General features: G+C 49.6%; 1 protein-coding gene across 12 annotated transcripts in view; it reads right to left on the reverse strand.

Annotated features, from left to right (window-relative positions):
- Positions 1-101: 101 nt before the first annotated feature.
- The window catches only part of Map2k5 (mitogen-activated protein kinase kinase 5), a 246249-nt gene continuing 222206 nt past the window's right edge, over positions 102-24144 (reverse strand). For 8 of the 12 annotated variants that reach the window (XM_003480203.5, XM_003480202.5, XM_063257806.1 and 5 more), the window contains one exon: positions 102-541. In XM_003480203.5, the coding sequence (XP_003480251.1) occupies positions 437-541 (105 nt within the window). In that variant the 3' untranslated portion in view covers positions 102-436. Of the gene's footprint in view, positions 542-1421; positions 1543-24144 lie in introns of those variants that run through there. The other 4 variants (XM_063257801.1, XM_063257804.1, XM_063257802.1 and 1 more) reach the window with 2 other exon arrangements.

Genomic DNA, 24144 nt, shown 5'->3' on the forward strand with positions numbered 1-24144 from the left:
GAGCTCAGCGGTGCCTGGGCGGCAGATCTGTTATGGATGTCCCCATCTCGTGGAGACCCGCCTGCCCACTGGATGCATTGAACACTCTGGCCACACAGGGAGCCTTTCAAGGCAGTAACTTTATTCCATAAGTGCTGCCCACAGGGCCTGACCTTTACAGAGCAGTGTTAGGAGGACAGAGGGGAGTGGGGCCAGGGCACCTCCACCTGCAGCCCCGCCCCACTCCGCCCTGCTCCAACCTGCTGGAGTGGTGCTCAGGACGAGTGAGGACTGCCAGGCAGGAGCTACACCCTGGAGGGTGCCCAGGCAGGGCTGGTCTGCCGCAGCAGGGGGAAGGCGAGTGTGGGGCTGGGCCAGCGAAGTGCTTCTGGTGCAGGCAGTGGGCAGGCGCAGCGGGGGTCCCCAGGTAAGTAGCTCTGGACTTCCCTGGGAGACCTCATGGGGGGCCCTGCTGGCTCCGCCTCTCCTCCAGGGCTCTGCACACCCACATGGATACCACAGTGGCATTTCCGTCATTGAACTGCATGATGAACGGGTGACCCTGTGGCAAGAGAAGCGGGTGTGATGTCAGTCTCCAGGCCTGCCCGCCAGTGCCCTTTCCAGGGCTTCTGCTCAGCCTGGAACTGGCTTCTCCTTCTCAGTAACCCCAGAAGGCGGGGAAGGCAGCTTCCGGCAGCCCTTCCCATCCCAAGTCACGGAGCCCAAGGCTGGACGCTGACCTGCTCACAGTACTGTGCCAACTGACTCCGCTTCCATGTCCCATAGGCTCCTTACATGACTCAGCACCACACTGCCTGGCCCTCCATCAGCTCAGACCAGGCTCGGCCCCTGTGTGACCACCTGCTGTCCAGTGGCTGCCCAGAGACCACAGAATCATTTGGACAGGGGCGTCGCTGATGCCTTTTAGCTCCCTGCGGTGTCTGCGGTGCCTCTCTAAACCAGTCAGCCTGGGCAGGCAGGAGAGGCGGCGGCACGGGGCGCTGGCCATGTGTCTGCGTGGCCTTCTCTGTGCTAACCTACTTAGCCCACAGGCAGCCTGGTTATATTTAGCTGGTCCCCTCCCCTGCTGTGTGATCTACAGGACTCGAAAGGCCTCCCAGAGCCCAGAAGAAAGCAGACCAGCCACAGGGCTGCCTGCTACAAGGCCCAGGCCAAGGGCCACTGAAAAGCCTTCTCTTCACTCTTCTTGGCTTCCCATTTACACCTGCTGGCTCCCCATAAAACCTCTGTGGCCTGCATGGAGCCCTGGGGAGTCGGAGCAGTGAGCAGAGGGATGGGGGATGGGCTTCCTGCTGCCCCACCTCCACTGCCTGCCTGGCCTGCAGCCCCAGCTCTGGGAGCTTGCTCAAGGCAGCACAGAGGCAAGGAATGCTTCAAGATCTTCCCCAGGGTGCCAGGAGACTGTGGGGCCCCATGCCTACCTGGACCTGAGCTCAGCCCCGAGACGCGCTGGGGGTAGGAAGGAAGGCTGTCCAGCCTTCTGGCTCGTGCCCATGCTGTGTCCTCCTGCACTCCGTCCCGGCTCAGGTGGGAGGACTGACCCTGGGGGTATGGGTGCAGGGCGGCATCTGCTATGACCAGAGTGGCTGGTGAAGCTCAGCTGGGCAGATTCTGGGGCTTCTGGTGGCACCCTGGGGACACAGCTGCAGGGCCCTCAAGAAGCCAGGGGCCAGGGTGGGGGCTGCTGTGGCAGTGCTTCCCCCGTACTCCAGGTGCATGGTCACCCTGTGCCCACTTTCTCTAATGGCTGCCTGGCCACAGGAAGTCCTCGCTGGGGCCCAGGTGCCTGCACTTTCTTTCCGGAGGCTCTGGAGGGACGACCTTCTGCCCTTCTGAAGAACAAAGGGAGAAGCTGTGCTCAGGAGCCACAGCCCCTCCCCCCGAGCCTGGGGTAACAGAGTCACTTTCCCAGAATGCCCAGTGACTTTGGGGCCATATGCTCCATCTCTGTTGTCATCTGTTGGGGAGCAAGCAGAGCGGAACCACAGGAGGGGAGTGGTGGCATTCCTCCGTTCTGCTGCAGGAAGGGCCAGGGTGTACATGTCCAGTGCCCCTGCAGTAAGTAGCCAGGGGTGGAGGGGGCCACAGGCAGGTTTGTCCCTAATGGGCCACCCTGCAAGGAAGTGACCTGGACATCTGGGCTTTGATCCCAGACACTGTTGACTGGTTCAAGGAGGGTGCCGGAGAAGAGATGGACAGACAGAGCATGCCAGCAGCCCTGTCTGCAGAGCCTGGCAGGGTATGTGTGGGGTGGGGGGTGCTCTCTCTCCTGCAGCCTCGCAGGGCCACCTGCCACAGTTACGGCAGCGAGAGCTACGGTGTTTGGGCGCACAGGCTTCACCCCCGAAGATGGAGACTGACTGATCAAGTCAAAGGAGGTGCCACGAGAGGTAGGACAGTCCAGAAGGTGGGCATGGCAGGGGGACTGCAATGAGGTGATAGCCAGAAAGCACTGTCATCTGCTGCAGACCCCACCAAGGGGACTGAAGGACATGAGGAGGACGCTGGCGGAGGCCAAGTCCATCATGAAGGGCAGCTGTTGCCCTGGACGTGCCTGCTTTCCCCTGGGCACGGTGCCCACCTGCTTCTGGGGCTCAGTACTGCCTTCTCCCTTGTGGTGAAAGGCTGCCCTGAGGGGAGCTGGGGACAGTGGCAGCCCTGAGCCCTCTGTCTGAAAGGCAGATGTGGCCATCATCAGGTAGCACTGGGGCCCTAGGTGGGCTACAGTGATGGGTACCATCTGGGGCTTCGCAGGTCACACGCAAGGTCCAGTGCCCACTCGGTGACGCCCCATTGTTTGCCTGTACTTGGGCTCTGAGTGTCTTCTAAGTAGGCATTTAGGGGTTTGGGTCCCTGTATGCCCTTGTTTCTGTGGGACTTTCCTAAAGAGCGCCATCATTTGGGTTACTCAGTAACTCGCTGGTGTGGCTGTGGGCCCTGAGCACAGCCTGGCATGCGGCTGGCCTCACACTGTGCCCTGCACACATGCAGGTGACGTTTGCACTCTGTCCGCAGTTACACCCCAGACAAAAGCACAGGCCATGGTGAGGTGCCTTGAGTCTACAGCAGCTAAGCTGAACCTCGCAGCACCCCCAGCCTATCGACAAAGAAAACCAAGGCTTCAGGGTCCCCGAGGTGGTAGAACAGGTCCAGAGAGAGACAGTCAGAGGGCAGGGTGTAAGCCTGGGCGATACCACACCACCTGCCCAACTACTGATGCTCCCTGAGGTCAAGCAGAGTGCACTGAACATTTCTACCTTTTAAAAAAGAGCAGCTTTCTGGGACTTGTATATTTTAGGTGCTCAACAACTCGTCTTTAACTGAGGAACTGACATTATTAAGGAAAAAGCCTTGGTCCTTCCTGTTCAGACCTGCATGCGTCAGGCTCTATCAAGCAGGAATGATGATATTCCCACTTCACAGATAAGGAAACCATAGCGCAGAAGGATCAAAGAGCTTGTCTGAGGCCTGAGCTGGGCCTTGGCACTGTGTGTGCAGTGCCCGGGACCCTAGCTGCAATGTGGCCCTTGTCAGGGGTGTGCAGCCAGGGAGCCGGTGCCAGGCAGGTGCAGGGCTGGGCCATGGCACTGATCTGACTTCCCTGACTCTGTTCTGTCTGTGTGACAGGATCCCAGAGAAGCTGGGAAAACAAGGCCAGGGCCTGAAGAAACTTTTTGGGCTCTAGAGACCAGAATCTGCAGGTGGGGGCAGCAGGAACCTTGAGAAGCAGGGTACCCAGGAGCAGACTGTGCCCTGAACCCACACTTTGCAGAACCTTTCTGCACATCCCTGCCTAACAAACAAATGCCCCTGACCCCTTCCTAGAACTGCCAGTGCCTCCCTGTGGGCCTTCCTGGGACCCACACATGTCCTGCTGTGTGTCAGCGTCCTCCAAGACCACTGTGCACTAGCTCCAGCTTGGTGGCCACCGGAGGACAGACTGTTGTGAGTCTCATGGGCTGGCTGGTCAGGGGGCCACTTTAGGAGCCTGATTCTCAGCACCGTGGGTGGGTGGGATGGGGAGAGGCAGCTCCCCATGACAGGTGGCCCTTGATGTCACTTCCTGCAGCTCTGAGTGCCTCAGCTTTGGCCTGCACGTTCATCACACGGGATCTGTATGCACAGATGGCTCCGTCATGACCACGCTGGCTAGCAAAGCTTTCTGCCCCTCCTTCTGCGGCACTGACACTGTCCAAAGTATGCTGGAGCTGCAGAGTGGCCAGTTGAGGCATAACAGCCCCGGCTCTGGGGTCCCCAGACAACACACAGAGATACCTCAGGTGCCGACAGAGACGTGGGACTGCAGCTGTGCTCTTGGACCCTGCCTCCCTGCATTTGAACCCTGTGACAGAAGCCGCCTGGATGATTTCCTAAAGAAAAGTCTTCAAGGAAGAGTAACACATTCATGCTAAAACGCATTGCTCCTTCCCTGAGTTAGTTTCACACAGTAAAATATGTGCCGCTGCTAAAGTTCTAAAACTATCAGCTAGCTGGTGTCACAGGGCACACCTGTAATGCCACCATCTGGGAGGCTGAGGCAGGAGGGTCACAAGTTTAGGACCCTTAGCAACTTAATGACTCAGCAAGACCCTGTCTCAGAATTAAAAAGTAGGGGGGAGATGTAGTTCAGTGTTAAGGCTCTGAGTTCAATTCCTAATATCAGAAAAACAAAGAAAAAAAACACTTTCTCCATGAAACACACACACACACACACACACACACACACACACACACACACACGTGCGCATACATAATCTCTCAATCATACTTACACACCCCAAATCCCCAACCCGACCCCTATTTACCCAGAAGAAAAGTTCAGATTGAAGAAGTCAAATCATTTACGGGGAGGGCAGTGGCCGATGGCCTCTGAATGGCTGCCAGGCAGGGCAGCTCTTCTGCTGGGGTTTGGTGGGATGATGAATCAGAACCGTCACATAAAGGCTCGTCAACAGGTCCCGAGGAGGGGAGGCTGGAGGGACCATGGAGGGACCTCCAGCTCCTTCCTTCCCGTGGGAGGCTTTTGCGGGGGGTGGGGGGTGGGAGGAGGCTGTGGCATGGGGATCCTGCACCACCCCGGGGCGGTCAGAGCTGTTCACCTCTGCCTGGTGCTCGGCACACAAGCTCCTGGAGCCACCCATGGCAGCTCAGCCTCCAGTCTACAGAGTCTTAGGGCAGTAAAGCTGCCACTTCCTGTCACCTCTGAGTCTTATTTCTTGGCTGGTTTTGAATGCAGAGTAGCTGTATGCTGGCCTCTGGGTCTAAGTGGAAACAACCAGCTCTTCTTTCTCCCACAGTGGGCTGAACAGACCAAAAGAGACCATCTGATCGACAGACGCCCCAGACACCTTGCACAGTGCAGGGACCGTGGCTCTGACACCAGTGGGCCCCAGGGTCCTGCAGGTGGGGTACAGTAGTCAGGAGAGGCGTGGAGGCTGCCCATGTCCTGCTCAGCCTACTTGGGTGCCCAGTGTTTGTCCTGAGCACGTGTTTTCCCAGCCTCCATTTGCCCTAGCTCAGAGGAGGCAGCAGAGGGGCGTGGGGTGGTGGTGGGGGATGTGTTCACTCTCAGCTCTTCATTTTCTTTCAAGACCTCCGAAATGGTCTGACACCCATGACATGAATTACAATCAACTTTTGAGTTTATACCTCGCAGCCCTTACAGAAATAGATTTCTCTCCCAAATACTCAATAATTAGCAGCAAATTGCTTATCTCTAGGTCTTTTAGATGGTACAAAGGCACTGAGGGGTCAAGGAGCTCCCCACCTTTCGTCGGAGTAGCTCCACCTGCTCCTGAGGGAGTAACTGTTAGAAAGTGGCCTGGTGGGCGACAGCAGGCTCTGAGGTGGTGGAGAAGAGTTTTCAGGGCCTGTGCTCCCTGGCAGCCTGCGGGCCAGCACTGTGGTGACTCTGGCAGGCGCGGCCAGGAGTGCCTAGGGGTGCTGTAACCGTGAGCCTGTCTTGGAGAGGGCTGATCCTCATCCTGTGAGTGCCGATGACAGGGGTGGTGGTGCCCTGGGTGGGTTACGGCAGCTCCCCATGGCTCCTCAGGCTGGGCAGTTGCACACAAGACTCGATACAAGGGCGCTGGAGGGTGGGAGTGTCCTGCTCTGGGCCACGCCAAGGCCCCCGCCGCCCCCCCCCCCCCGGACCCATGTAGCAGTTTGAGCTGTGACTGGGAGCAGACAGAGGGTATGGAGATTCAGGGTCTGTGTTGGTGACACAGTGCAGGGTGAGGTTTAGAGATGCACAGTGCCCTGCAGGTGTGACGCGTGGGCTCTGAGGCCTGGCCCTTCGTGTGGGCGCTCACCCACGTGTGTCAGGCTCTTCCCGGCCCTATGACAAAAGCCTGGGGAGCCATGAATGAAGCGGGAAGGTTTCTCTGGCTTCATGTTTTCAGAGGTGCTGGTCCCTCACTGATTGGCCCTGTTGTTTGGGGCCCTGAGGAACGCACTGTGGTGGACGGACATGTGGGGCTACAACACCATGCACCCCATGGCCAGAATATGAAAGGGGGACAGCAGGGGCCGCCAGCCCCTTAGAGCACACAAGTCCAGTGACCCGGGCCTCAGCCAGCTTTCCCCGCTCCCAATGTGCCAGGCTGGGGACCATGCCTTGGACACACGGACCCTGAGGAGGCGCCTCCAGATCATACTATAAGGGGTGATGGAAAGCTACAGTGAACGTTTACCTTTAGAACACAATTACAGGAGAAGACACATTGCCAGGGAGAATGGGGTAAGGGTGTTCAAAGCGAGGGGAGTATTTTTGGGGAAATTAGTAATAATATGTCTTTTGCTATAATACATTTTACACTTGAACAGTCACCATATGTTTGATTACAGTTCGTATAACAGCATGTGAGTACAGAGAAGGTGGAAGAGCAGCCAACCACAAGAATGAACACAAGACCAGGCACTGTGGCGCAGGTCTGTGATCCCAGCACTCAGGAGGCTGAGGCAGGAGGACTGCTGCAAGATTGAGGCCAGCCTGCGCCAAAAGTGAATTCAAGGCCAGCCTATAACTACATAGCAAGACCCTGTCTCAAAAGACCAAACCAAACTGCCCCAAAACAAACAAAACATAATTAACACAAAGTCTGGCACCAGGTGGCTGCTCAGGAAGTTTGCTGAATAAAGGCAAACGGAATGTTTCTCACAGTGAATGAAAAGACAAGCTGAGAGGACAGATGGCCTAAAAGCTCCCCTACAAATGTCTGATTGGGTAAAACAACATCAAAAAAAAAAAAAAAAAAAAAAAAAGCATAGGTGAATTTGTAAGAAAGAACAAAAAGCTTCAACTGCCAAAAAAGCAAAGGAAACTGCAAACCAGATGTTTGGGGGTTTGGGTGAAGTCCTGAGGCCCTGAGGTGGCTGCTGGGTCAGGACAAAGATCTGTGAGTGCTGAGGCCTAGGTGGGTGACCTGCCTGCGACCCTGCAGAGCCCTGAAGGAAGCAGTGAGCAAGCAGGGATGGGCCTGGAAAGTCTGCTCAGTGGCAGGGGAGAGGGCACAGGGATTCTGAGGGACAGTGGACCAGTAAGTAGAAAACCAAGCAGAGCTTTACACAGGCTGGGGGTTCAGTGTCTGAGCTCTGTGGTCTGACAATCCCAGGCTGCTAAATTAATATAACTTTATTTAGTGGTGCTCTAGAGTGCTTATCAGAAGCCTAGGAAGACCGTGCTGAAATCCATTAACTTCCATGGCAATACGCCCCCTGATGCTGGGCTTCCAATAAAATTTCCAACAATTTTGTGTCAACTAGCAATTCCCAGCAACTCAGGAGTCAGCAGATACACCACACAGGAAGAGCACATTCTCAGAACTGAGACTGAAAAACACCCAGGAAGAAAATCGAAAAAGAATAAAGACATAAAAGAAGAAACGGAAACACTAAGAGATAATGAAAAAAAAAAAAAAAAAAAAGAACCTGAAAAAACAATCAGGTATAACTTAGAGGAATAAAACATAATCACTACGGGAAAAAAAAGCCTTCATGAATGAGTTAGACAGCAGATGAATCCATGAGCACTTAGTAAGCTGGAAGAACAATCTGAGAGCTGAATTACCCAGAGGCAGTAAAGGGAGATTTTTTTTTTTTTTTTTAAAATATGTGGGAGAAAGAATAACATGGCAGCGGGGTGGAAGTACCCAAAGAGATAACAACTGAAAACTTTGAGGACTGATGAAAGACATGGATTCCCAGATTCAAAAATCCCAATAATTTCCAAATAGACTAACACAATAAAATCTCTGTCTACGCTGTGGCTGTAGCACAGTGCCAAAGTGCTTTCCTAGCACACATGAAGCCCTGGAATCAGTCTCCAGTTCCACAAACAAACAAACACCACATATGGAAAAATCAGTAAAACCTCGAATATCTAGGACCAGAGAGAAAGACACGCTGTCTACCAATTGTAACAGCAGGTCTGCCAACAAGGGTAGCAGCCAGAAGACCCCAGGGAGCACCAAGATTCTGGGGAAAACCAACAACTAATGCTTCAAACCCTAGTTAAACCTGCACTCGAGCTGCGGTGCAGTGAAGACGATACTAAGGGAAAAAACCAAGCGGGCTTTGCCACTCGCAGGTCATACAGCAGAGCCCTTAATATGCTCTGGAAGACAGAGAGACCTCAGAAGGGACCCAGAACACAATGGCTAAACAAAACCAAGCGCTGATTACACAAAACGACAGCAGCATCTAATTCTAAGCATCTGGAAGCCAGGTGACAATGACAGCTGGGTAGGATGTCATGTAGGAAGAAGGGTACCTGGAGTCTTCTGTCTAGCACTAGAGGAGGTGGCAAACACTGCTAGCGCGTCAGAAACCAGTCCCTTTCCTGGATTGTGGCGAGAACCTCAAGTTCAGCAGGGAGCATTCTTGTTGGTAAAGCCATGGTGACCCCAGTCTCCCTTGTGGCTCATATCCTGGAGCAGATGAGTGGTGTGCCAGTTCCCACGAATTCTGTCCATAGCAAAAGAAGAGGTGCTTCTACTCTCCTTCCTCATTCCTGCTGGCTGGGCCTTGGTGGACAGCACAGAGGGAGCGGTCAGTCGGTCTGGGGACCCACTTCCTGCCTTCTAATACACCGGTGGGAAATGGCCTCTTGTCTTGGGTAAGCTGCTGTTCGTCTTTTATGATACACGGCTGCAGCCAGCTCTACCTAAAGTACAGAGTAGACACTGACCCTAACACTGACTGATGTTGGGAGGATGGCATACTAGGTAATTCCGTAGGTTTCCCTAAGTTAAGTTAGAGACTTAGGCACCAACTGGAGGCTAGAAAGAGAATGTCATTTCTGAACCAAGGGAAAGAACACAAGAGAAGGAAAAAACCTTACTTCAATCAAACGGAGAAAGGAGAAAAAAGGCAAACGAGTAATGCAGAAAGTATAATGTAAGACGATTTGGGTGTAGTGGTGCATTCCTGTAATCCCAGCACTTGGGACGCTGAGGCAGGAAGATCCTTGCAAGTTCAAAACCAGCCTGGGCTACAAAGTGAGCCCAAGGCCAGCCTGAACTGCATAGTGAGACCCTGTCTCAAAAAAAGGAAAAAAAAAAAAAAGATGGTATGAAAAATTTCAAAGTTATCAATAAACTAAATATAAATGGTTAAACTAATCAGATAAAAGTCTTAAATGAAATTAAAAACAAAACGCAAAGACGTACTTAAAAGAACAATAAAGAAAGGTATACTCAAAATACATAGCAGACAAATACCAACCAAGTTATATTTTTATAGAATAAACACTAATGCGTCTATTAGACAAAAATAAAACTTCAGCGAAGTATATTATAGTCACTAGCAAAGACAAAAGAAACTTTTCAAAATAAAGACAATGATCGAGGCACTTAATATCACTGCTTAAGAACATAAAGCAAAAACTAACAGACTGCAGGAAGTTTAGCATACCTCTTGGAAAGCTGATAGATAAATCAGACAGGAAATTAGCATAGCTACAAAATATCTGTGTATGAAACTAGTAAGCTTGAGGCCAGGGGTTTAGCTCAGCAGCATAAGTAACTGCCTGGCAAGCGGGAGGTTGTGAGTTTGATTCCCGGCACCAAAAAAAAAAACTAGTAAGTATGATCAAAAAGACCTACAGAAGACAGTTAATAGCTATACAATACGCCTTCTTTTTATTTATTTTTTTCTTTTAGAAACAGGTTCTTACTACGTAGTTCAGGTTGGCCTCGGACTCAGAGTGATCTTCCTGCTTCAGCCTCCCAAGTGCTGGGATTATTGGTGTGCACCACCACACCTGGCTAGCATATGCATTTTGTTTTTTTTTGATACCAGGGTTTGAACTCAAAACCTTGCACTTGCCAGGCAGACGCTTGTGTTGCTGAGCTATATCCCTAGCCCTAGAATATGCATTCTTAAGCAAAACATGAAGGACAAAACAAAACAAAATCTGACCATGTACGAAGAAGACTCTCAAAAACAGTAAGTATCTGATGTTGTACAGAACATGTTCTTTGAGCATGATATATGGAAACAACAGTCCCAATAAGATAAAACATCTCTCAATATTTGGAAATAAAAATGCTCCTAATTCGTGGGTCAAAAAATATTGACACTACAGGCTGAGTATCCCTTTTCAGAAAGGCTTAGGACTAAAAGTGTCTCAGATTTTGGACTTTTTGTGATTTTGGAATATTTACAGAACAATGAGATATCTTGGGGATAGGACCCAGGTATAAAAATCATTTCTGTATTATACACAGAGCCTAAAGGTATCTCTATATAGCATTTTTGGTGTGCCAGTGCTTTGTGACTCTTTCTAAGAGTTCAGGTGTGAGATTTCCTACTTGTGTCAGGTGGGTGCTCAACAAATTTTGGATTTTGGAGCATTTCTGATTTCTACAGCTTGCACTTTAAACTGAATGACTATGAGGGCCTGCAATGTAGTTCAGTGGTGCACGCTTGCCCAGCATGCATGAGGCCCTGGGTTTCAACCCCAGCACTGCAAAGAAACCAAAACCTGGATGGATGATAATAAAAACTCTGCACATAAACATTCATGGGATGAACCTATACCACACTCAGAAGGTAATTTATAGCTTTATATGCATATACGAGGTGAAAAGATAAACTATGACCTAAGTGTCCAACACATTATAAAAACATAAAAGTCTGAAATAAAACATCTAAAGGAAAATATGACAACAAATAATAAAGACAAAACAGAAAGGAATGAAATGGAAAGATACAGTGATGATCATTGCAGTACAATACCAGTTCTTTTAAAAAAATTAGTAAAGTAGAAAAATTTGATAAAACTGGTAAACAGAAGAGACAAGTAAGTATCAGGAATGAAAAAAGGAGGTATAACCACAGATCCAGCCCAAATTTGAGAATAATAAGGGCATACTGTGAATGAATGATAGGAAGTCAACATACTTAAAAATGCAGAGAGCAATGATTCCTAGCACAGAGGGAAGGAGGGATGGAGGGAGGGAAAGAGAGAATGACTCTGTGTGTGTGTGTGTGTGTGTGTGTGTGTGTGTGCGAGAGAGAGAGAGAGAGAGAGAGAGAGAGAGAGAGAGAGAGAGAGATGCAGAGGGATGTGTGTGTGTGTGAGAGGCAGAGGGGTAACTCCAGCAACCAACGAAGTGACAGAACATCCCAGACAGACGGGTTGCAGGCTTTGAGCACCGCTGTTAAATTTAACTCTTTAAAGTGCTTTATATCCAGTCTCATTTCAAGAAGCATCCAATTAAGGAAAGCCCACTACCTGCTTAAAACCGGCCTCACCAATACTTTTCTGTTTTCCTTACTGGAGAAACAAGCCACAAGCAAACGAGGAAGACTGAAACCAAAGCAGAAAGCTGCTGATGCCATCGACAGACACAGGGGAAAACCTGCTGAAGGTGGGAGACGCTGCCTTCCAGCCCAACGTTTTGGGTCAACAACAGAGGTGGTGAAACATCACCCTTTCACTGTTTTCAGCTGTGACCGCTCTGTTTTGGGGCCCTTGCTCAACTCTGTGGACCGGGAGGCTGTGGCGTGGTATGAGAGGGTCCAGGGGACTGGCATGGGCAGCCACTTTGGGAAATCTATACAATTCCTCCTGAATTTCTGCTGTTAGCAACAAATATTTTCCACTCAGACTGCCCCCTCCCCTTTTAAAAGGAAAAGTGCAGACAAAAAAGCAAACCATGTGACAATTCTGATCCTTTTGCAGGCCGGCAGGGCACACAAATCATCACTAGAGCCTCCTCTTAGCCTTGAGCAGTATTTTGTAAAACAAAACGCTGAAGGCATGGAAGCCTGACATACGTGCTGTGGTGGTGGGTGGGGGATCTGTGCCTTTGGTAGTGTCACTGCTCACGTGGGTTGGATGACAGGATGCAACTTGGGCTACAAACAAGGCCCTGCCTTCTATCTCTATCACGCTTCTGACACCCTGGTCCTGGCACCTGCAGCAAGGCCAGGTTATTGATCCTAAGTGGCTCCTGTGGGTGTCAGTGGCCTAGTTTTCCAGGAGATGAGGATTTTGTGCAGCTCTCAATGGATGTGCTGAGAGAGCACAGATCTAAACTGGGTTTCAGAGCCCTAGACCTTTGCTTGGCATAGTCACAGTTATTTGGACTCCCCAAAAAGTAACAAAACCTTGACAATTTGACATTACCAATGCTGGAGCAAAATATCTATATTGCTTCCAATCTGGACTTTTATATAAAGCATTCTCAAGTAGTATGCTTGCTATTTAGTGACAGGGCTGGTTTCCAAATCTTGAGGCAATTGAAGATCCACGAGGCCACTGTCATTGCACCCCCTTGTCTCAGACAATGGATCTGGAAGTTAAACTAAAACCTGAACATCTTACTTTTACCTGGTCCCTCAGCCTTTATTCAAATCCAGTGTAAGGACCTTGCCTCCTGGCCTAATGTACAAAAGAAATGGCCAAGTGGCAGCAGTGGAAGAGAGGGCTGGTCAGGGGGAGGAAGAAGGACAGTCAGAAGCAAGCAGTGGGATCTACAAGGTAAACTTCCTAACAAAGCTGAGCAGCTTTTCTCAGGGCGGTCAGACTAGGGCCGAGCAGCCTTACACGGATGAAGGCTGGGGGACACTGGGGCAGCAGAAGGCAGCAATTCAGTGTCCGGGATGATGCCATAAAGAAAAGTGTCTTTATTTGTTTTATTCTTTTAGAGACAGGGTCTTGCTATATAGCCCAGGCTGGCCTCAATCTGACAGTGATCTGCCCGCTTCAGCCTCCCGAGTGCCGGGATGACAGGCATGTGCCACTAAGCTCAGTGAGGAAAAATTTTAGAAAGCTAAATGTAAGAAGACCTTTTTGTTTTTAAAGTTTGGATTTTATAGAGGATACGCTTTAGTTATCTGAGTACCTTCCTTGTCTTCACTCATGGTGCCGAACTGAAAGTGTGTGGTCACGCACGTGCATCTGAGAACCCGGCTTTCAATAGTGACGGCCTCCCTCTGCCCCTGTGACAAGTTCTCTGTGGTGTCCCAGGGCCACCAGGCCAGCGGCACCTCTGAACTCGGGAACGGCCTAGGGGGCCGCTGCTGCCCAGTTGGTTTACTCCTAAGATTTACGGTCAGAGTGGAGGGGGAGGAAGAACTGTCCGGCTGAGTAGATTTATAGCCTCATCCTGTCTGATAATAACATGAGGGTGACACCCCAGGACGCACGCTTGGGGTGGTGGCAGTGCAGCTCAGAAACTCGGCGGGAAGTTTCCTATGGTGCTTGTGTGGCAAGGTCAGGAGGAGAGGGCCAGGGAAATGAGCCAGAGAGACGGGCAGAGAGTGAGTGTCAGCTGGCTTAATTTTCTGTGTCAACTCTGAAAATTAGATAAACAATGACAAACCAGGCTTTTTAAATGAACTTGTCACTTCTGGTTTTCTTGATACAGGGTAACATTTTTCAAGTCCTGGGAGCCCCAAAGACAGATTTAACCCCTGCGAGGTTTGCCCATGGTTGGCAAGTCCCTACATCTAAAAATGAGGGGTTAGTCCAACCCTGTAACCTTTAAAAGAAAAACTAATTCTCCTTAATAGTTACACTTCATTTCCTTAATATTCAATACTCTTCAGAACAAGAGCCAGAAGAAGGTCCAGCCCTTTACAGAAGGGGCTTAGCAACTTTGTAGTTTTTTCTCACTTGTCATTGCTTGCTTGATCCACTCAACACATTTCATTAAGTGTTTTTTCTGAGATGGGGTCTTATCCTGTACCTCAGAGTTTAGGCTGGTCTTGGACTCAAGGAGATCCTCCTGTCTCAGCATCATGAGTGCTGTGATTACAGACGTAGACCACCAGGAGCCTGGCTAATTCCTCTGATCTTAACCTCTTTTTGCAAATGTGTCCTTCAATCCCTGTTCTAAGCAACCCAACAGTGCCCACACGGAGCAGCTCCTGGCTCTGCTCTTACCAGCAGTTCGAGGAGCACAGCCCCTCCCTGTCCCTGCTCTGCCCAGCTGCTCTGTCCTGAAAAGGTGGGAGGTTGGAACCGTGCCGATGACACACACCCTGCTACTGTGAGTCCTCAATGCAGTGCCCTGGCAGGGAGGCATGGAGCAGTGATTTCAACAGTTTCCTTACAGGCTCCACTCTGAGGAGATTTATTCAGTGGTCCTGGCCTGAGTGCATCAGAGAAAGAGGTGCTCATGTTTACGAGGGAGCCCCGAGCAGGGCATTTCTCTGAGTGCCCCAGCTGGCAGGTTTCTTCCAGGGTGCAGAGCAGCAGCTGGGCAGCCCCACTCCTGTCAGCTCCCACATGCAGATCTGGAAACAAGGCTGCGATGTGAGGAGATCTGGCCAGTGTGGGGCTGGGACTGAGGTGGGCAGGGCCAGCCTGTGCTCTTTGTTCTAACACGGCAGTCACCGCAACCTAACCTGCCGGGGTGGGCACTGACCCAGACCAGGGCCTCCTGTGACCCCAAAGCATCATCCAAAGTCAGCACCAACCTGTTTCCATCCAGCTACGCTGACTGAGGTGGTGACAGTGTTGCTCCAGGCTCAAGGTCGCACTATGTAGCCCAGGATAGCCTTGGAACTCATGGAGATCCTCCTGCCTCAGCCTCTTAAGAGTGCTGGTGTGTACACCACCACACCTGGCTCACTGTGCCTCTTGAGGCCATCCTCTACAACCTACTCTGCATGGCAAAGCCATAGAGCCTCCATCTGCCTTGATGCAAAGCCTGCCATCCGCCCCCTGTGAGCCTGGGCCCTTCTCCAGGTCAGCGTGGAAAAGCCCCTTCCACAGCTCCCAGATATTCGAAATCCCCCGAAGCCAGCTAGCTGTTGCCAGGACAATGCCCGGAAGGCAGGGACAATGGAGAGGGTACAGTTGTGCTGCCCGCTGGGATGGGGCCTGGCCAAGTCATGGGGGGGCTGCGGGGGTCATCAGGTAGTGACCCTGCCTGAGGTTCCAGGAGCCCTGTGGGTGCCATGCTCCATGGCACAGCAGCCTCTGCCCTCTGAACTCAGGCTGAGAACCAGGGACTGGCGAGAGGCTATGGAGAGTCAGGGTGCAGCACAGCTTCGCACCCGCACTGTGACCTGAGCGTTTCCATGTGACTGGGCTGTCTCACAGTCCTCCACTAGGGAGAGGCGGCACTGGGAGGAGGCTGCTCTCCATTCCTCACCCCCTGGGGGTGACCCCTTCCCTAGGCCCTGGACCCAAAGAGCCAACTCGCTCCCTGTGTAAAACAAGACTGAGCAGACCTCCCTTGGGCTCAGAGTGCCGTGTAACAGAGACACGAAATAGAAAAAGGAATCCCAACTGTTGCACCCATGCACAGCCTATAGATAAGGCAGTAGTGCCCTCAGACGGCATTTCAAATACAGTTTATTAGTGTGTGATATGAAAAGGGTATTTTTATTACATGCTATAATGCAATGGGACCTTGGGCGCTTTGTGGAAAGACCTCACACTCAGAAGTGTAATGAACCCGTAGTCCCCAAAACATTATACTGTACATTAACCTATCATTAATGGCACATTAGGGCTGGGGGCATTGCACGCTCACTGGTCAGGGTGCCATCAGGACAGTGTGGAGAAAACCACGCTGTCTTCCTAGGCTTACAACAAATAGAGAAAATAAATATTCCTGATGTCTACAGGCAGCTTTAAAGGAAGTTCAATCCCAGCTCTGCCTTGCAATTTCCCAGCCTGCTTTAAAAAAAAAGGGAGAGAGAGAGAGAGAGAGAGAGAGAGAGAGAGAGATCCACACCAAACAAAGGGCAAGGGTGGCAACCGGCTGGCGGTTCACCTCAGCCCCGGGCTCCACAGCCCCGAGAGGCTGACTGCTTGTGTGACAGCTGCCGGGACCGCAGCCGCAGAGGCGGGAAGGGGCACTGGGAGCCGTGTGACTGCCCTCTCATTTTCTTTATAAAAGTATTTTTAAAAATTACTACACATTTGTGATAGATTGTCATTTCTTTCCTCTTGGGGAACTGGTATACATGTGCTGAATCTTAAAGCTTTTGCTTCTCCTCCCTGTCCACCTACCTGTCTCCCTCACCTCCAGGCCCCCTTCTCACCTCCTTTTCTTTACTTTGTTTTTTTGAGAGAGCATCTTGCTGTGTAGTACAGGCTGGCCTTGAACTCACAGCAATCTTCCTGCCTCAAACTCCAAAGTACTGAGATTACAAGTGTGACCACCATGCCTGGATCTCTTCATTTTCTAGTTGGAGAATCAAGGCTCAGAAAGATGAAAGAGACAAATTCACACCTGACAGAAAAACAGGCAAAGGATGTGAGAGAACACAGATGGCTGATAAATATGAAAACAGTCATACTTAATAAAAGAAATGCAGCCAGGTATGGTGGCATCTACCTATAATTCAAGGGCTCTGGGAAGCTGAGGCAGGAGGATTGTAGCTCAGTGTGAAGGCCCTGGGTTGAATTCCTAGTATCACAAACAAAACTAAATAAGCAAGTTAAATGACAAATATGTACCATTTTACCACTGATCAGACAGGCAAAGGTGAGGCTTATGAGAGAGTACCAGGAGAGGAGAGGGAGAACTGGCTTTCTTTCTTTCTTTTTTTTGTCTTTTTCCTTTTTATTGGTACCGGGGATCGAACTCACGAGGGCCTGCTTGCAAGGCAGGCGCTTATGCTGCTAAGCTAAACCTCCAGTCCTGAAAACTGGCTTTCTTATGTCTACTATATGACCAGGGTTCTGGGCAAATAAACATGGTGCATGCCTATAAGCCAAACACTGGGGAGGCTGAGGCAGGTGGAGGATGGCTGTGAGTTCAAGGTCAGCCTGGAATACATAGTAAAACCTTGTCTCAATCCCCACTCCAAATTGCTATTATGGAATACTATGCAGCCATTAAAAAGACGGTGACAGCAATTTCTATAATGTGGAATGATCTCAAAGATATGTTTAATAGCTGTAAGAACTAATGAGAATAAAAAGATGATTCTAGGATACATAAGTTACTATTAACAGTGCTCATCTCAGGAGGGAAAGGTTGGGGGCCACAAAGGAGCTGGAGGGTTAACTTCTTTTGGTACACCCTTCTGAGCTGTTTGAATTATTAACCACAATTTACAAACTAATTTTGAAAAAAATACCCTGGTGAGGGCAGACAGAAACACTCCTGGGAACTGGTCATCTTCCACCTTCTACACTAAATGCTTTAAATTCTTCTCTTGTTTTTGCTTCACCAAAGCAGAAATAGTGAGTGGATCACTACTGTCCCTTCCTGGGACAAGAGAACCCCAGTTTCACAGGTGAAACAATCTGCCCTGAGTGATCCTCTTTACCCACCTTCCTCTAACAATGGAAAGGAACCTTTGTAAAATCGAGGAATTCTTTCTAAACTTGAAGCTATGGCCCCTTTCAGGGTCCAGTTAGGGAGTGACTAAGGCAGGGGGAGACAAAAGGCTTTGACTTTGGCTAAGGTCAAGTCAAATGTTTTTCTGGAAAGATCTTCATGTTGTAAGTAGGTACAGGGCTTCGGCACCCCAAGGCTCTGCACCGTTTAAGTAAACAATGCCCTGGACTCAGATATACAAAGGGCAGCTTTCTCCATTTAAAATAAGCAGGAATTGGGGTTGGGGATTTAGCTCAGCGGCATAAGCACCTGCCTTGTAAGCAGGCAGTCGTGGGTTCGATCCCCAGTACTGATAAAAAGGAAAAAGACAATAAATAAATAAATAAAATAAAATAAGCAGGAATCAATGTCACAGGAGACATAGTGGCTGAAAAGCCTTGGGAGCATCTCCAGCCACGTAGCCCTCCCTCTTCCTAGCTGCGGAGTCTTGGTATTTTGGGGCAACTGGCTTTGTGGCAATATTTTAAAATGTTGGATTTTATTTGTCCTAAGGTCTGCTAGCATACACACACAGACACGTCGGTAATTAAAATGTTGATTAGTAAACAGTTTAAATATATGACAGACAATGCAGTTAAAGCCTACAGTTAGGTCAATATGTGATTTAGATTTGCCATTTAAAAAAAATCTCATTTAAATTTTGCATACATTAATCACTACCATACTTCAAGGTTCTGATATCCACCTGACTACAATATTAAAATAAAACTTGCTGCCCCAGGGAAATCCTACTTATTCTTAATTGTTTCAAGGCTTTGATGGGCTTTTAATCTAAGATTAATTTATGCAATTTTAAATAACTCTTTTTATGATTAATAAGCTTGAAAATTAAAAGGAGTCTAAAGCAATTATAATGAGCATTTGGTCATAACCTCATTAGAAGGAGGAGTGAAGGATACAGCTCTGGAATTCTTACAAGACTACATTTTAAGGTTACTTTTAGAGAAGTCAAACATAGTTCCTGAAATTGCAAAGGCAGGTTAGCAAAGGTCAGTGTTAAAATGACGGCTGCTAGATTAGCATACTAATGACTCTCCCACAGTGACAGAAGGACAGGCAGGGAAGACACGGAGAGAGATGGATGACAGGCGCCACGAAGCCAGGCTTGGAGCTTGCATCCCAGGCCTGCTGGCCAGAGACCTGCGTGGGTTAGGCTGGCCCTGCTGCAGGCTCAGATTCCACAGCATTGGAATCTGGAGCGGTCAGATCTTGTGTCCCTTTCCTGGCCGCCTTCTCCTGGTGGTGGGCAGCCTTGTGCCCACTGCTTCACTGAACAACCAGCGAGGCCTATCAGGCTGGATCTGCCCCAGCCACCAGCAGCCCGGTGGTCCACTCTGCTGTTGGTCCTCTGCTCTCCACTGTACTGTTTTCCTTCCGAGAATGCCTTCTTTTGCCTTTTTTTTTTCGAGACAGGAGTTCAGCCTGGCCTCAAATTCATGGTGATTGTCCTGCCTCAGCTTCCCAAATAGTGGGATCATAGATGTGCCACAATGCCTGTCTGGCTGCCGCCTGCTTCTTAGCAGTGATGCTGATGCGGTAAGAAGTTAGCATTTATTGAATACTTACTATATGCCAGACACTGTGAAAAGCATGTAGCAACATACTTGCATCTCATTTAAAGGTTGTAAGACCCTATTTTCCCCTGTGAGGAAACAGAGGCTGAGAGAAGATGCATACATAAGGCACCAGAGGACAGGTAGGCAGAGAACAGAACAAGCCACCAGTGACCCCACTTTGCAGGTCCCACGTAGCCTAATTCTAATTGTCTCAGAACCCCTGATCCCATTCCCGCAGTCCCTGGAGCAGCCTTCCCTGGCCTCTGATCCTGTGAAATCCACAGCGGGCAGCTATTCCCACTCTTTCTAAATGGTCCCAGCTGGCAGGTCTGGCCTGCCCTGGGGATAAGGACGTTCCTTCCAAGCTTCCTGAGTCCACACACCCCTCACAGCCCTGGATGCCTCACACTTGTTAATTAATCGGCTGTTCACAATAATTCTGTCCTGCAACCTATTGGTGACATTGTACTGCTGACCCACGGCACATACAAGAGACAAGGCTTCCTCGGAGCAGGGAGGAAAAACCTACCACCAAGGCCATGGGCACCAACATGCATAGACCTGCATGAGTCACACCAAACTCCACTGGCACATCTGTCTCTGTGCTCCTGCTAGCTGGAAACCTCCAGGAACCCAAGATGACAAAATCCTGACCCAAAGAGGCTTAGTGGGCCAGTCCTATGTATGTTTAGCACTTAAAAAAAATTTTTTTTTTTGGTTTTCTGAGACAGCATCTTGCTATACAGCCCAGGCTGGCCTTGAACTCATGGCAATTCTCCTGCCCCAGCCTCCAGAGTGCTGTGTTTACACACGTATGCCACCAGGCTCCATTCTCTAGCACTTTACAGCTTAAATACTTTAGTCCATCTTATGTAAGTTAGGAACAGTATCACCCTCCCCTGTGAGCTTGGCATCAGCACCCCCATCCTGGGAGCAGAGCCTGTCTCTGGAATTCCCCATCCAAAATTGGATTCCTCTTTTTCGTACTCACCATGTTGCTTTGCACCCCCTTCACAGGATAGAGTAACTTTCAAGCTCATCTTTGGCCTTCTCAGACTTCACACCAAGGCCAGTGTATCACCTGTTAGCTGGACTTGCCCTGTGTCTCTCTCCTGGTCTCCCCAGTGCCTCCTGAGGGTCTTCCGTTCCATGTGACCTTACTGTGGCTTCTATGACACTTATTGGACAAAGACACCTGAACGGCTAGTGGTGCCCTGTGCTGCGCAGCTGTCAGGAGATGTCATGTGTAACAGCCGCCTTCCTCATGAGCCTGGCAGCTCCGGAAGGACAGGGCTCTGTGGCTGGTGGCCCTTTGTGGTCCCCAGCTGGCAATGCAAGCAGCTGGTCTGGGAACTCAGGCTCCCAGTGCACAGCGAGATAAACAGCCGAGGCCACGAAGAAGCCACATGCAGCTTCCTGAGCTGAGTCCCACTGCAAGACGCCAGCTAGACAGGGTGACGCGGCAGTGCGAGTGTGTAGAGTGGCACTAAGTAGCACCTCGCACACCACGTGTAGGCAGCCAAGTCTCTGGCGGGTCCCAAACTCAAGGCACAACAGGCAACCCTGTCCTGCGTTGTGTTTGTGCTACTGGCTGCCAAAACTAAGACGCAGGACATTTCTCAGTCTCCCCTCAGGTAACTAGCAAGTTCAGGGAGGTGTCCTGGGGCTCTGGCTTCCTCAGTCTGCTCTGCTGAGATCCTACACATTTCTCTGTGGGGTAGTTGTATTTTTTCTATTTTTGAAATGGTTTGATGTCATTGAAGTTCACAAGCTGCAGTAAAGGCAATCCTGACAGTGCTTGTATGAGGGTAAAATGAGATAATTTATACAAAAGAACTCATGTGTTTAAAGATGCTACTCATTTACAATAATTTCTGCATACTCTTTTTTTCTTTTTAAAGAGGTCTTGCTTTATAGCCAATCTCAAGGGATCTCCTGCCTCAGTCTTCTAAGTAGCTGAGTGTGTAAATGCATTTTTTAAAAAAATCTTTTTGAGACAGGGTCTTGCTATATAGTTCAGACTGGTCTTGAATTCACTTTGTAGCCCAGGCTGCCCTCAATCTTGCAGTGATCCTCCTTCCTCAGCTTCCTGTGTGCTGGGATTATAGGCATTTGCCGCTATGGCTGCTAATAAATCCATGTTTTTAAGATTACAGAACAGAATCTTTTCTGACTACATTGCAGCCACAAACTATGTGCAATGATTACTACAATGGCTGCAGTTGGTACTGAGAAAGTAGAACATATTCTGAGTTTTGCCCTTTGTGGACATTAGAGGGTCTGGTGCTTTTCCTTGTGACCTGAGCAAGCTATGTTTACTACTTGTGTGCTGAAAGTCGCCAGTCACCAGGCATCCCGCAAGGCCCAGGTCCCCTGTCACCTTGTTCTCAAAGCCTTCCCAGATGTCCCAGCTGGAAGAATCTTTCCTTCCCCACAACTCATGTGACCCATTACATTCAAATCCCTCCCATTCAATAGCCGTTCGCTAAGCTTTGTATGGGGCTATCATGGGCTAGATTCCCAGGAAGCCAAATACACGAGGTATGGTCTGTCCTCAGAAATGTGGGTCTGGCCTGTGAAATTTGGATATTACCAGTTACATAAGCAAGTCACTGCCACACGGGGTGGGAAATATGTGAACAAAGGTCCCCAGTGGGAGTAAGCATGACAGGTGCAGGATGGCACAGGTCCAGTGAAGGCCTACAGAGGCCGCAGAGGTGGGGCCAGGTCCATCTTGGAATAGGGGTTCACCAGGATACATGAGAGAGAGGGGTGCTGTGGGCAGAGGGGATGAAGCCTCAAGACTCTGGGAATTGCAGGGTGGGTGTGAGACATTGGCTGAGAGGGAGTGGGGACTGGGCGAGGCACTGACCTCTGGTGACACCCTGCTCTGCACACGGGTCTTCTTCCTGAGAGACGGAGGCAGGCTGGGGTCAGGAGCCAGAGCCAGCGGCACAGGCCTGCACTGGCTGTGACTCTGCCAGTCAGGAAGCCATGCTCACATTTTCCACGGTGCTAAACTCACTTTCTGGGTGGGCACCAGAGCTGGGAAGGGCAGGTCCCAAGCAGGCAGGACGTGCCCAGTCTCGGCTCTGCTAGCCTCCTACCGCGGGTGCAGAGCGCGCTCTGGAGAAAGAACTCTGCAGCCTGGGGCCGGTGCCATGGGCTCTGCGTGAACCGGCATTGCAGCCTGCCTTCCCCAGAGTCGGAGTGAGCACATTCCAGAGGCAAGGCTGTGGCTTAAAAAAAATCATGTTTAATTTAAAAATTAGAAACTGGAGCAGGCTGTGAGCACAGGGGTTGATTGAAACAAAATTTAAATTCCTGTCAAGCCCATTTAAACATGGGAGCCCTTCATAGACAATTAGCTGCTCCCTGTGAATGCTGAATAAACTCAGGCCTGGTCACTGCGAGAAGAGAGGTGCCTACTGCGAGGCGCTGGAAAAAAAAATTAACTAAAATCAGGCTGTATGAAATATTTAGCCTTCCAGTATATCACAGGGGTTTGAAAGTGTAAACAAGACAAAAATCGATTCCTTGGTGCCCTCAAATCAATCCCCCAAAATGGTTAGGGCATCTGTTTCTGCTAAATTTTGTTTACATCGGCAGATTTGCCTTAATTGCAGTTGTTTATCTCTGTTGTCCCTGGGGCCCTAATCTCCCGATTACTAATACTTAACACTCATTTCCAATCTAAAGCTACTCCTAATCCTCAACAGGTTTGGGGGGCTCTTAAAATTATTGAAACCACAGAGGCAGGAGCCACTGCCCCTTTGTGAAAGGAACATTTTCTTATCTGCTACCAGCTGGGCTCAATCATCACCAGGGACGGCCACAACAAAGGTGCTAAAAGGCTCTTCCACAATGACTGCTGCTCCACTGGGGATTCAGAGGAGGGAAAAAGAGCTTTGATGGAAAAATCTGAACAAGAGGCTAAAGCAGTCCAGCCAAATAAAGTTACTGTCATAATCAAATGCTGTCAATCACCATGAAATCCAATTAAAAATGTTTCAGCACGGCCCTCTTAACTGGAAAAATGTACCCTATTTATACAAATTTTTGTCGACTCCACACTGATCCACAATTAGAACGTCTTGCTATTAATTGAATCCCCCCCGCCCCCCGCAACTTTAAAAAGAGGTACCAGCCAGGCAGAAGCCTTCTGAGGGAGCCGAGACGCTCACAGGCTATTGGTATACAATTAAGAGTTAATCAGGTTACATTTGAAAATTCCATTTTTATTTGTGTCAGGGGAACCTTTGTGGGAATAAACGAAGGGTACCTTGTCTCCTACTTCAGAATCAGTGACCATTTATATTAAGAGAACAGAGGAACAGTAAACCAGGATACTGAAAGGAAACTAGTCCACGCTCCGGCAAATGTCTCTCGGTAGACTTAGGCCTAATGTTTAATTCTAATCTTGAAAATTAAATAGAGGACGGAAGGCCCAAATGTCTCCACTGCCTTTCTGCAGTCTCTGAACAGCCATGTGAACCTCAAAGTGTCTGCGGGCAGATTTGGGCCCCGAAATAACTGTGTATGTGGAGCCGCAAAACTCACGATACCCAAAGGGTTCTCTCTGAAAACTGCTACAAATTAAAAAGCAAACAACCCATTAAACAAATCCAGCTGGTTACAACTGTAAATAGGAGGCTGCTAATATTTTTTCACAGTCCTTGAAATTCCTGGTTAGACTCACTAATAATTGATAAGCATTGCATCTATTTATTGGTATGTACTCACAGGAAAACAACTTTGCTACCTTCAACAGC

Source organism: Cavia porcellus, unplaced genomic scaffold (assembly GCF_034190915.1).
Source record: "Cavia porcellus strain 051 isolate PalLab524CR breed Dunkin Hartley unplaced genomic scaffold, mCavPor4.1 scaffold_10, whole genome shotgun sequence".
NCBI classification, from domain to species: Eukaryota; Metazoa; Chordata; class Mammalia; order Rodentia; family Caviidae; genus Cavia; species Cavia porcellus.